The 14829-nt window shown below is 43.6% G+C and overlaps 1 protein-coding gene across 9 annotated transcripts in view; it reads left to right on the forward strand.

Moving 5' to 3' along the window:
- Positions 1 to 14829, forward strand: part of LOC144503629 (RNA-binding motif, single-stranded-interacting protein 1-like) — a 240687-nt gene that overhangs the window by 26583 nt on the left and 199275 nt on the right. For 2 of the 9 annotated variants that reach the window (XM_078228274.1, XM_078228275.1), the window contains exon 1: positions 302 to 347. The exons of the other annotated variants lie outside the window; for them this stretch is intronic. In XM_078228274.1, coding sequence (XP_078084400.1) covers positions 330 to 347 — 18 coding nt within the window. In that variant the 5' untranslated portion in view covers positions 302 to 329. Of the gene's footprint in view, positions 1 to 301; positions 348 to 14829 lie in introns of those variants that run through there. 9 annotated transcript variants of the gene reach the window in all.

Genomic DNA, 14829 nt, shown 5'->3' on the forward strand with positions numbered 1-14829 from the left:
GGTTATTTCAAGTGTTTGGTTCTGCCCATGATGATGGTGAATTTGAAGTTTCTGTAAAGGTGTAATATTTTAAGGAAGCAATATAATATGTATTTTGAAAAAATACAATTTCTATGTATTTCTGAGTTTGCAAGTTTTTCACTGTTATGGTGAATTTATAGCTGGGTACAATTTTTATGAAGCCATTCCTTCCATAGAAGTTGAAGCGATTACAAATCAACTGTTTACTGCATTACTGTTTACTTGCCCAATTGAATAGGCCTTAATTAAATTATTTTTTATTTATATATTACAAACATGCAGAGGGGAAATGTTTGGAAATAGCTCAAATGGAATTGCAATTTCAAGTAAGTGTAGCTTGAATATTGAACTATTAGCCCTATTTAACTGTTACTCAAAATGCAAATACTTTTAGGATTCGTACCACAGCAAGTTGGCCTTCAAATTAAACAACCAGTTTATTCGCATTTCAGTTTTAACACTTCAGAAACAGAATTCCTCTTAACAAAGTGGCATTTTCACAAATTGTACATTTCTGTAATTCCAGTTCTGAATTATTAGGAGTGACTTCAGCTTTTTCCCATTTTTCACCAGAGGGAGAATTTGCGAGACAGTAGTTTGCAACACATGCCTCTGCTGCTTCATACATATTAGTATATTTGCTGTCACAACAGTTTAGGGTGGTTGCATTGAAATGAGTGAAGCTTTGAGGGTGAGGCCTATAACCTGGAATGGCTGTGTATTTTGTTTGCGGATGTGACTAACTCTGCTGGTCTGGAGCATGCTGATAAGATGCTTCTTTCTTCATACTGCAATCTATAGATTGAAAGGCCTGAATAGGCTGACAAGAGCCAGGAAAACAAACAGGCTTTCAGTACTCAAATGAGCAGGGAAGCAGTCAATGTGAGGGCACTATACTGACATGAAATCCAGGACATGCATTGGCATTTCATTCAAAGGTTCCTTTTGTCCACATTTAAACCTCAGAGTGAATTGCTTCATACACAGGATTTGTTACACTATTGGGCAACCAGATGATTCATTTTGGCTCTTCAGTATCTACTGTTTCTTTAAATGGCTTTGGTGCTCCCAGTTATTCAATGTGTAGAAGACAGTATCACTGCTATGAGCAACACAATATTTCATTGTTACCTTGTATTAGGTTGGTTAAATTAAATAGAAATTAATTAATCAAAATTGTGATTAGTTGTAACAAGAAAGTTACCAGCAAGCAACTGAACAAATTTGCTTAATGCTCCAACAAATAACGATTTCTGGACTTTTCTGTACTTGGGCATAATTAAACTTTGTCCATTTGTTGCTCTGCTTATCAAGTCACCAAACTGGGTAATAGAAAATATAAAGAGGATTTAACTCTTGAGAAATGAAAAAAATGCAAATTGGAATCTGTTAAAACATGTGCTGTTTATGTAATTTTGGGAAATTCAAATTTTCTTTAACATCAGAAAGGGTTCTGTGTATGGTGGTTATAAATCAACCAAGTGGTTTATTTCACTGGTGTGAACCAGCTATAGTTTGGTGCTAACTGCCCAGTGTTTTTACTTGAGCTAAATCTGCATTTCAAGTGAGCTGAGGAGAAGGGCCAGTGAGGAATTTAGCAGCATGACTGGATATTTGGTCTAACAGGGAGCTAATGTGTACATATCTTTGTGACTAAAAAATCTATGTTTTCTTATGGAAATGACAGGACACAAAATTGATGTGTGAAGCATTTCGCACACAAATGTGATTTAATACCAGGAATGATTTTCTGGCTAATCTAGTTGAAGAAAAATAGAATTGGTCCACAAGAAGATGGATGCTGTGATGAGGAATCCATATGTTTCTATACATAAATGAGCTACATAGACCACGATGTCTCCATTGTTTACTATTCTTTTGTGATTTTTTTTTATGGCTTGCTGAGGTAGCATTTGTAATTCCCACTGATTCAATTATACTTTCTGGTCCTGGTCTCAATCCCCATTGCTGCTTTTTACCACCAGTTTTAGTCAAGTCCACCCTTTCAACCAGCTCACTAAGATCTGGTGAACTACAAAAGTGAAGCAACGACTCAAATTCTCAATTCATGTTTATCACTTCATCTTTCCATTTTATTCCTTCTCTTGTTTTCTTGATGATGGGTAGCTCCAAAGAGTTGCAAAATAAATGAATAGTTGCCACTGTTCACATTATATTATCCTCAACTTGTTCAAAAGGTAACCTGGTTCTGCACCTGAAGTGCTGCAACCTGCAAGGTTACGGACCAGGTGCTGGAAGGTCAGATCAGAATGGCTGACTAATTTTTTCCGCCAGTGAAGACACGATGTGCGTCTTTCTATGTTGTAAATTTTCTATAATTATATGTGGAGAACCCATCATTTTGGAGTGCTGTGCACATATCCTTCAATATCGGCTTTTACAATCCCTCCAGCAAACTGACTGACTCATCTCAAAGTCGTGGAAGCTCTTAGTGCATTAGCTCTTGGATGCCCAGCTATGTGCACAAAGGTTGTGGCTACCACACTGGCCTAAATTCTAAGTCTTTATGTTGACTGTAAATATATGGTCTCTGATTCATTGGTTCAAACGCACAGACTGCATAAAAGTTATAAAACAGAGATCCTTTATTCCACTAGCATCAAGTCTTTACAAACATTAGTGGAAAAGTTTTACTCAGAAACGAACCAATTACGGTGGATATTCACAGCTGATGCTCCAGATCCACCAGGATGCTGTTGTGAGTTTAACACCTGACCTGTAATCAGCCAGGTATCAGAATTCAGTTGGTGGAGCTCCTCTTGCTAATTTCACTTGACCTGGTGTGCCAGATTACCTTGGCTCCCGGATCCAAAAGGTATCTCCCTCTCCTTGGGGCTTCTTGGACTTGGGTGGTATCCAGGCCGTTTGCCTAGGTTTCCAGCAGCTGTATTCCTGCTCCATTTCCACATTCCAGTTCCCTGGCCTCCACTGGAGGTGTTGAGCAGACCTATATGTGGCCTTGTCCCCTCAATGCTGCAATTCACTGGTACCAGACTCCTTTTCCTTGCTGTTTTGCAGCCTAACCTGTCAAAGACACTGCTCCCTACACAGAGAAGCCCACCGATTTTTATTTTTCCCCCCTTCACGCACCATCACCACCTGTTGGCGGAAGCCCTACTACACACTTCTCTGCTTGAGAGCTGCCATCTCAACAAAGACATACATCACAGTTGACTGTTTCATTGAGCAATTGTGTGATCATGTTCAATTGATCTACAATAGCTAGCACGTTCCAATTCACCTTGGTGGCACCATTTCCTTTGTTCATCACCAATCTGGGCAAATGGTAATGGTTGGGATGGTATCCAGAATTTGCTTGAGATGACCTTCTCAGCTTCTGCTCTGAACTGGCACATACAGTAGGATCCCCAGGCTTTGCATCTGGTCAACTGCATGAAGTTAATTGGTCACGTCTTCAAGGATCGCAATGTCAGCAGCATTTGTTGTTTTCGTTGCAGCCTCCCTGTTTGATGTCTCTGCATCTCTCTCCAGGACCCAGAGTATGCTCCCTCACACTAGGTGCTCCTCCCCTGAATCCCTGACACACACATTCCAGGATTCCCTGTCACTATCCGACTATCCTCCACCTGAGCAATGCTAGCCGGCTCTTCAGGTTTGGCCATGTTGTTGAATGGGCTTCAAGCACCCACGTCAACTGCCAGATTTCTGGCATCAAACAACTCCCCTCTGAAAATGGTCAGTTGAGGTTGCCCACCAGCTCCAGGATCAACCTCATAGATGTTAAGCTGTCTTACTGCTTTTGCTGAAGTACATCCCTCATAGTCTGGCAGTTGTTGGCAATATTGAGCTGTAATACCACTTTCTTGTTAGCGCAGCTGCCTTTTCAGATGTTTGGATGCCCCTCCCACTTATGGACGGTTTTCATCACTTGAAACTTGAGATTGTCGGCAGGGGTGAGTTTCTCCAACTCTTTCCCATTGTCACAGACCAGCCAATAGAGAACACTATCTTCCTCCCTGATCTTCTTTCAGCCCCTCAGGAGTTTACATGCCCATTTGGATTCTTCATTAGGCAGTGTCAAGACGGTGGAAAATTTGTCTCCAACAGAAGTGAAATCTATTGTTGTCTCCATTGACCAGTCGAAGCTGCCTCTTTTGAGGTGAATGGCAAAACTGAAACCATAAGTGGTTCTACGCCTCTGGATCAGATTTGGATCTCCCTCTAAGCTCATTAGTGACACTTGACAACTTCTTGCCTGGATTCCACAGGTTGAATGCATGATGCTATTTACTTGAGGCATGGGTGTGGCATCAGCCACGGTTCTCTCCAAATAGGCAAAAGTAGTCATGGTCAGTGGTCTGGCTAAAGGCCTTGATGTTTCCATCACCTTTCCCGGGCCTGGTTAGAGAGGAAGAATGCAGTTGTGCAATTTGGGGTCACCATTCCTGCTGCTTGTGGGGCTGAGGTTTCTGGGGCAGCCTCACTGAAGTGCCCAACCCTGTTACAAGCCCAGCATTTCTTGGACACTTCCTTTGGTTGGGATCAGTCTTGAGGTTATTTTTGGAGGCTGCTCTGTCTGCATCCTCAGCGTGAGGTTTGCATCCCCGTCAGTTCCGGCAGTCACCTCCCTAATGGTAGCCTCCTTTCTGGTCTTAGTAGTCCAGTCTTTCCCCATTATCCTGATGTAATCATGCACATCAAACAAGGACAGTTGGGGTTTGTCACTGTTAAGTCCCCTCAACTCCATCTGTTTGTCTTAATCCCTCATTTCTTCAGCAGCAACTTACAGCTGTATGTCCCTTGTTGGCCTGAAAGAGGGATCCTGGAGGAAAATGGGTTTGAACAATTTCACCCGCTCCAGGGATATGGAGACCAGGTCATCATCTCCTATGGCTTGTTTGTACTCATAAGACATCTGTGGCTGCTACTGCTGTACCCAAATACCATTGAAAAGACCTCAAAGATCCACTAAGGACTACTTTAGGTATCTGTATCTCCCCCATTATTTCCTGGTGGACTTTCCCACACAGGTATTCCATCATGAACTCCATCTGCTCCCTCTCAATGAGGTCCCTGGATGCCATGACCAGCTGTGTCCTTAATCCAGTTCTCAGCCACCGATGTTCCAGTCTTCACCCAAAACTGTCCAGCTTCCTACCAGTTGGTAGGTGGAATATCTGTGGTGGGATATTGTGTTCTTCCTTTCTGATGTTAAAGGAGGGCACTTCCTGATCAACAGTTTGACTGTCTGATTCATCCTGTGAAGCCTTTGCCTTGGTTAGAGCTACAACTACTCTGGTTCCCTTGCTGACATGGTCAGTTCCAGTTCTTTCACCAAATGCTCCATCTTGGACAGATGCATTTTCATTTTCTATGCCATGATTTGGTATCTGTGTTGTGGAATCCCATTTCTGACAACTAGATGTTACATGAAATTAAAGCGCAGTGACTGTACAAAGGTTATAAAACAGGGATCCTTTATTCTCCTGGCATCAAATCTTTATAAACATTAATGGAAAAGCTTAACTCGGAGAGACAAACTATTTACAATAGACATTGGACATTTACTATTGTTGCTCCAGACCCACCAAAATACTGTCGAGAGCTTAACTTATTATTTTTTAATCAGTTGGGTAGCAGGGTTCTGTTGGTGGAGCTCTTATTGGTGATTTTCGTGCAACCAGATGACCCAGATTACATTGCTTCCCAAACTGAAGGGAATCTTCCTTTCCTCGTGGACTCTAGTGCAGTCCAGGTGGTTTGCTCAGGTCTCCAGCAGCTGTATATCCACTCCACTTCACTTCCCATTTCTCTAGCCACTGTCAGAGACTTTTGAGGCAATTGTCTTATTTGTGGCTTTGGCTCCTCAATGCTGCAACTCACCAGTCCTGAATTCCTGCTCCTGTGTCTTGCTGCTGCCTTCACGTTCTCCTGATCACATCTGGCTCACCTAACCATGGTAAGAGTTTTAACAACACCAGGTTAAAGTCCAACAGGTTTATTTAAAGTCCAACAAGTTAAATAAACCTGTTGGACTTTAACCTGGTGTTGTTAAAACTCTTACTGTATTTACCCCAGTCCAACGCTGGCATCTCCACATCATCACCTAACCATGCCAGCCAAAGACACTTGCTCCCAACATGGAAGGCCTCGTGAAGCTTTGCTCGTACTCTCCCCACCGTTGTCCCCTGCTGACTGAGCCTCCACTGCACATAGAATCATAGATTTCAGCAGCACAGAAGGAGAACATTTGGTACAACCTGCCAATGATAGCTCCTTGAAAGAGCTATCCTCTTTTCTCAATTCAGCATTTTGTTTCTGGTATATATTCAGTATTCATTTGAAAGTTATGATTTAAATTGACCGATGTTCACCACCCCATCAGGCGATGCATTCCCGATCATCGTAATCTGCAGAATCACTGAATTGTTAAAGTGCAGAAGGAGGCCATTCAGCCTTTTCTGTGCATAACAATTGAACATTCTGTGGGTTCTGATGATCTGGAATGTATTCCTTGATTGGGTGGTAGAAGTCAGTTTACTGCATTAAAAAAAACCTTGTATTTCATACCCCAAATCCACTCTTACCATGGTTCTCATTTGTTCGCTGTAATTCATAGGACAGGGTAACATTTATATCTTTACCACAGCTATGGTCAGCTGCCTCTTTAACGTAATCACTTGGAATTTGTCCCATGTTTTAAGCCTTACTGGCAATAGATTTGTGCGGTCAGACAGCCGTGTCATGACTTGTTTGCAGAGAATGTATCACTAATAAAGGCTTACAAGCCAACTATTGGTGTTTCTCATAGACCTTTAGTTTGCGGAGCCCCAGTATTCTCTCAATCGTTGCTGACAACAATTAGTCAATAATGGGTTCTTCCCTCCATCTTACGACCCCACTGTCTTGCTTTTATACCCAGATCCCACTCTCCTTTACACACGAACCAACTATGGATTACCACACACCTGCTTTGAATTACCCTCCCCATACACACACACACCCGCTCTGAATTACCCTCCCCGTACACACACACACCCGCTCTGAATTACCCTCCCCGTACACACACACACCCGCTCTGAATTACCCTCCCCATACACACACCTGCTCTGAATTACCCTCCCCATACACACACACACCTGCTCTGAATTACCCTCCCCGTACACACACACACCCGCTCTGAATTACCCTCCCCGTACACACACACACCCGCTCTGAATTACCCTCCCCATACACGCACCCGCTTTGAATTACCCTCCCCATATACACACACACACACCTGCTCTGAATTACCCTCCTCGTATATACACACACAGACCCATACCCCTGCTCTGAATTAACAGACACACACGCACCCACACATACACTCCCACTGTTCTGAATTACCACGTGTGTGAACACACACAACCTGAATTGTCACGTGTGTGTGTGTGCACACGCATACTCCCTGCTGCTCTGAAATACCACGCACACACAAACAACCCCACCACCCCTGCTCTAAATTACCAGACAGACACACTCTGCTCTGAATTACCCCAGACACTAATTCTGCATTACCACACACACACAGACATTCTGAATTACTCCCCCACACACAAACACACACCCCTGCTCTGAATTGCCACACATGCGTGAACACACACACATATGCACACGCTCCCATCCTGAATTACCACTCTCTCACACACATCCCCCGCCGCCCTGAGCTGCCCCAGACGCACAGCTCCCGCTGCCCTGAGCTGCCCCACACGCACGGCCCCCCGCCGCCCTGAGCTGCCCCAGACACACCCCACTGTAAATTACCATGTATGGACCCCGCTGCTCTGAATTGCCACAAGCATGGACCCCGGCACTGTGAATTACCATAGGCACACACAACCTGCTGTGAATTAGCACACATGCGCGCGTGTGCACACACACATGCTCTCCCTGCTCTGAAGTGTCAGACAAACACACAACAGCACCCACTCTCAATTATTACCACACATACACATACAAGCGCGCGCTCTGGATTTACTCGTGGATGCGCACACACACACATCCCTGCTCTGAATTAACCTGCACTCACCCACCCAAGTTGAATGCACACCTCATTGTTGGGAAACCTGCAATGGGGGTGCACTATTGGCAGGACGGTAAGATCTTGCCAGTTTAAATGCCAGCAGGATTTCAGCGTTAAAAGCTTCTCTAACTTACAAGGCCCCAGTTGCTAAGCAACCATTGCTGGTTCATTTATTCTTCACACTGTAACTCACTCGAAGCACAATAGAATCATAGATGGAATTGAAACCAACCCCCACACATACAAACACCTTTGTCTAGCATGAATCTAGCTATAGGTTTTACCCTTCCGGGCACACAAACTTTAAACTTAACCCATTTAAAACTATACCTTATTTCTACTGTTTACCCATACAGATATAAATCCCTTAAAACTACCTTTGTTTTCCAAACAATGCGTGCACATGCACCACGTGCGCGCACGCACACACACACAAAGGACAAACGGGGTCTCTGCAGAGATGGGCTTTATAAAATAAAGGAGAAAATTTGGAGAGTTTTGGTGCTATCGATCTGGAGCTCCCTCATGTGAAGATGGGCTGCTGGTCCCAGTCCATGTCTGGAGGATCTGACCAATGGAGCTGCGAATAACTTATCAGGGCATATATTAGGGCAGGGGAAAGTGTTGCCAACAACAGTGAAAGTACACGCTTTGATAGAATTCCCAGCTCCCTGAAACAAAATAGGAAATCATATGATTTTTAGTAATGTGCAGCTTTTATCATAATTTCTGAAAAATTAAATCGGCATCCAAAGAAATACTCAACAATAGAAAAGGAAATTCTGGGATTGTTACTGGCCCTTAAACATTTTAAGGTACATATCCGTCATGTCTGTAAAGAGACACTAGTATATACTGACCATAAGCCTTTAGCTTTTGCAGAAAAATTTTAAGACAGACTATTCCAATGGAGTTTGCTAATATAACCTTATAACTTAAAGGTTTTTCATATTGCTGGAAAGGAGAATATAATTGTTGATGCATTATCAAGAATGTAATTTTTGTAGAATTATTCAAAAAGCAAAAAAGTCAGCAAAAACTGTACAGACTCTGTAATAGCAGTGAATAGCTGAGTAAGTGTATGTTTGAATTTTGTTCATTATATATATATCCTTCCAGTACCCTTTGAAATGAAATGCATTTGAACAATATCCCACTGGCTTTTCTATGCCCAGTTTGCCATGAAAGAAAATATCGAGCTCAAACAATTCTACTTGTCTCGGCTTTTCAGTGTTCCAAATGCAGACAAGTTATACTTGGATGAGCATTCTCTGGAATCGCTCGATAACCCCATACTGAATTTGAGGTAATGCAGGAAGAAAACGAGTTAGGGCAACAACCTTCCTTCTCAGTTTATTCCCCAAAACACACACACTTGAAAAACAACAAGTCCAAAACTTAAAAGCTTGTCTCTATCATGTGATTTCCAGTAAATCACAGGCCATGCCTTTACCAGTTTTTCCCATCAATTAAAATGATTATGGTTCAAAAAAAACAGCTCTTCCCCTCCAGTACCGTGCTGATCAGGTGATTTCTTGGAAGAGGCAAGCTTGTTGACAGTTCCAAGGTGAATCATAGAATCACTACTTATGACCTCATAGAATAGAGTCACAGAAGGTTTTCAGCATGGAAACAGGCCATTCGGCACAACTTGTCCATGCCACCCTTTTTTTTAAACCCCTAAGCTAGTCCCAATTGCCCGCATTTGGCCCATATCCCTCTGTACCCATCTTTCCCATGTAACTGTCTAAATGCTTTTTAAAAGACAAAATTGTACCGCCTCTACTACTACCTCTGGCAGCTTGTTCCAGACCTCACCACCCTCTGTGTGAAAAAATTACCCCTCTGGACACTTTTGTATCTCTCCCCTCTCACCTTAAACCTATGCCCTCTAGTTTTGGACTCACCTACCTTTGGGAAAAGATATTGACTAACTCGCTGAAATGTGTCCCACATTATTTTATAGACCTCTAAGATCATCCCTCAACCTCCTACGCTCCAGAGAAACAAGTCGCAGTTGATCCAGCCTCTCCTTTTATAATTAAAACCATCAAGTCCTGGTAGCATCCTAGCAAATCTTTTCTGCACTCTTTCTAGTTTAATAATATCCTTTCTACAATAGGGTAACCAGAACTGTACACAGTATTCCAAGTGTGGCCTTACCAGTGTCTTGTACAACTTCAACAAGACGTCCCAACTCCTGTATTCAATGTTCTGACCGATGAAACCAAGCATGCCGTATGCCTTCACCACTCTGTCTACCTGTGACTCCACTTTCAAGGAGCTATGAACATGTACCTCTGGATCTCTTTGTGCTATAACTCTCCCCAATGCCCTACCATTAACTGAGTAAGTCCTGCCCTGGTTCAATCTACTAAAATGCATCACCTTGCATTTGTCTAAATTAAACTCCATCTGCCATTTGTCAGCCCACTGGCCCAATTGATCAAGATCCCGTTGCAATTGGAGATAACCTTCTTCACTGTCCACTATGCCACCAATCTTGGTGTCATCTGCAAACTTACTAACCATGCCTCCTATATTCTCATCCAAATCATTAATATCATTAATCACCTTTTTTAAAATAACTTCAGATCAGCAACTGAATGTCCAGATAACACAATATTTTTCCGTACATTAAAATAAAACTACAGTTCGTGAAGATTCGGTATTCCCAAATCCTCTCCCTTAAGAACTGAAACACTATTTACTAAGCTCTAATAAGTTACTCGCACTTTCGCGAATTTTCTTTTGACAAAGTTTATTACCAAATTGGCAGATTGTATTTTTTTTTAAATGGGGCTTCTAGTTGTTTCAAGTGGTGTTTGCAAGGATCACTAGCTCAAATGGCATCACATGGCATTGGAAAAGATCATCTGGCATGACAAAGGCTGATACTTCTTTAGCTCAGGTGTTTAAGGGACCTTCCAGTATCCTTTCAATAAATCTGTCTTTGGGTAAGGAACGTGGCACTGTTAACCCTGTCATTACAATCTTCTACATGAGGGATTGGGTGGGAATTCTGTGCAGAATCTGTTTGGCCCATCAGATTTAGTCACTAACGTCTCTGGGGAACTCCAGTTTCTTTGATTTAGGTTCAATTAGGGTGAATTTCCAACATGGACTGGATCTCTGCTTTCATCTGAGCCTGTTTTTTCGGCCCTAAGTGATTAGGATGTTGTAGGAGGGGATTCTCTTCCATTCATGCATGGCTGAAGTTATACACCCTGGTTTATCCTGACAAGTTCATTCAAATTCTCTAAGATCCTCTTGCCATCCTGCCTCTAAGTATGAAAATCTAGTATCCATTTGACTGGATATTTCAATGTTAGCTAACTGGATAGAAGGAGGTTCAATTTGTGGATTATCTAAGTATCCTGCTTCACTTTCACCGTCTCTCTCTTGTCCTGCACTGTGCTTACTACCTGACATACCTGCTCCTTTTTTATCCTCCTCCCTACAATGGTATTGATATGACACAGTCTTGTGTATTTATAGTGTTTTCTTATCAGAAACATTGAAGCTGAACTGAGCACTTCCAACACCGGAAGTGATGTCAGTGATGTTTGTGTGGGTAACTATGCAGAGTAGGTTTGCAGTCTGTGCTAAACACATCTCCTTAATAAAGCTCTTTAGTTTGTTGAACCTCCGTGGCTTCCTAGCATCAGTCCTGTCCAGCAGCACTTACTAGCTGCTGGGGAGGGGAAAAAAATTGTTGGAGAGTCAAGAGAAAGGAGTTTGAAAAAAAAAGATCGCCACATACTCTAGATAGAACGGGTTTGGTGGATGTGACTAATAATTACTCTGCTGAAGCAAATAGAGTTGGGGCTATTTTTAAAAAAATGCAGGCTGAAGCTCTGGTTGGGCCTTGTTTTAAAGAGAAAGGTAAAGATAGTTGCTGAAAACATGTTGCAGACTGTGCACATGGAGATCCTTCCATAGAACGGAAATGGCAGGGGTTTTTGGCTCTGTGGGACCTGTCGATGAAAATGTGGAGTAATGATGCTCCTATCTGGAATGGATTGACTATTTTGTACAAACTAAAAAATGGCAAAAGACATAAGGGTTCCCACATTCCGAGCATAATAGAGTGAAAAACATTTGGGGCCCGATTTTACCACCGTGTTGCACCCGTTTTCGGGCACAAAAACTTGGTAAAGTCGGGCATGAGGTGAGTAGCCTGATCCGAACCTGCCTCTGTGCCTGTTCCCCCTTTTACCAAGGCCCGAAAATGGCCGCCATCAGACTGTGCCCGAAACAGGCACAAGGGCCATTTAAATGTATTTGCACGCATTTAAATTGACTTAAATGGGCTGCAAGCCCAACTTTACCAGCACTTCGCCCTTTACCACCGCATTCGCCCATCCGGAATCGGCGCAAAACAGACGTGCTCCATATAAATCCAATTCGGGCGCTCCATCAGTGAGGATTAGTGAGGAGGTAAGTGCCTAGCGTCTGACGGCTCTCTGCTTGAGATTAGTGGTGGGGGAAAGGGGATCCGCTGCCCCTATGTCTGAGATCAGTGAAGGGGAAGCGGAGGTCGCTGCCACTCTGCCTGAGATCAGTGGGAGGGGAAGGTGGGTCCGCTGCCACTGTGCCTGAGATCAGTGGAGGGGAAGGAGAGGGCCGCTGCCACTCTGCCTGAGATTAGTTGGGGGGGGGGAAGGGGGAGGGTGGATCACTCTGCCCGAGATCAATGGGGGGGGGGAAAGGGGAGGGTGGATCACTCTGCCTGAGATCGGTGGGGGGGAATGGGGGCAGGGGCCCGCAATCAGTCTGGGTGGCGAAGGGGTTGGGGGATAAGGTGGTCAGTAATGTTGTGGGGATGGGGCAATGTCTGTGGAGGCAGGGGGAGGCATTATCCAGCCCGGAAGGGATGTGGCAGGGGAGCAGCATTCTATCATTTTTCCACGCATGCGCAGCTGGAGGCACCGATCGGAGCTGCAGGGTTTTGGCACATTAAGCCCCACCCACAGGCTTGTGCAGCGTGATTCAGACTCGCTGAACAAGTCTAAAAGTCGGATCTGAAACACTCCCAGTTTCAAGTCCGCCCAGCACTTAGAATCAAAATGGTAAAATAGGGCCTTTAACCTCCTCAGGAGTCTAGTGCAGCCAGCAAAACTGGGCACGAAGACATATGATGAAATAGCGCAAATTCTGCAAGCCCACTATTCGCGAAAGCCTTGAATAATTGCAGGCTTTGGAGAGGGTACAGAAAAGATTTACCAGGATGTTGCCTGGTATGGAGGGCATTAGCTATGAAGATAGGTTGGAGAAACTTGGTTTGTTCTCACTCGAACGACGGAGGTTGAGGGGGCGACCTGATAGAAGTCTATAAGATTGAGGGACATGGACAGAATGGATAGTCAGAAGCTTTTTCCCAGGGAGGAAGAGTCAATTACCAAGGGGCATAGGTTTAAGGTGCGAGGGGCAAGGTTTAAAGGCGATGTAATAGGCAAGAACTTTACGCAGAGGGTGGTGGGTGCCTGGAAGTCCCTGCTGGGAGAGGTAGTGGAAGCAGATACAATAGTGAGTTTTAAGGGGCGTCTGGACAAATACATGAATAGGATGGGAATAGAAGGATTCCCCGGAAGGGTAGGGGGTTTTAGTTCAGTTGGGCAGCATGGTCGGTGCAGGCTTGGAGGGCCGAAGGGCCTGTTCCTGTGCTGTAATTTTCTTTGTTCTTGTTCTTTGACATTTCAGAAACATAACCATAAGAGGGAATCAATTGCACCAATCATGGCTTTATTGAAAAGACTCAGAGTACTGTGAGTTTGGTGATGTATTATATGATATAATCCAGGATAGACTGGTCTGTGGTTTGAGTAGTGAGACAATACAGAAATGATTGCTAATCAAGGTAACTTGACTTTGGAGAAAGACCGTGGAAATTGCTGTGTCAATCGAGCTGGCAGCGGAAAAAGCTCAGCAACTGAGTTTGAATACGAGGATTCACAAAATGTCAGTTGAAGGGGCATCGAAGAGTTTCGAAACTCAAACTCAAACACAGACTCGTACTTGTCACAGATGTGCAAAGGCAGGACATTCAGCTGCAGAATGCTGATGCAAGGATATTGTATGCAGAAGCTGTGGAGAAAGAGGCCAGATTGAGCATGCATGTTGGAAGAAACAGCAAGCTTGGAGCAAAAAGCAAGAGTAGTATAAAGCAACATGTCAACAGAACAAAGGATAAAGTGTTCATGTGATGTAAAAAGCCAAGAGAAGAAAATCAAATCACAGTTTGAAAATGAATTGTCACTGAATGTGCTAGCCATTGATGGTGCTATGAATGGATAATGGGTCACTTCGCTGCTGGATGGACAGCCAGTAAAGACGGAAGTGGACACTTGGATAACAGTCCTGTTGGTGCCAGAAACTATCTACAAGGAAAACCTCAGGCACATTTCCTCTGAAACCTTCAAAAATATTGTCGAAGGCATATACAGGCAAAGTGGTTCCATTGAATGGTCATATTGACGTAGCTGTACAACTAAATTAATAGCCAGCCAATCTGTTCTTGCACCTAGTTAAAGGCAATTATTCGGTATTAATGGGTTGAATATAGTTAGAAAAGATTTGACTAAATTGGGCCAAAGTCAACTGAATGCAGAATCTGGCCGTACCAAAATCCTAAAGGAACAGAAAGTAGCAGCAGCTCTAAAAGCAGCTATGGCCAAGGTTCAGGCTAGCAGTGCTGAGACCAAGGCGGCACAGTGGTTAGCACTGCTGCCTCATAGCGCCAGGAACCTGAGTTCAATTCTGAC

The sequence above is a fragment of the Mustelus asterias genome, chromosome 14 (genome assembly GCF_964213995.1).
Source record: "Mustelus asterias chromosome 14, sMusAst1.hap1.1, whole genome shotgun sequence".
NCBI lineage: Eukaryota > Metazoa > Chordata > Chondrichthyes > Carcharhiniformes > Triakidae > Mustelus > Mustelus asterias.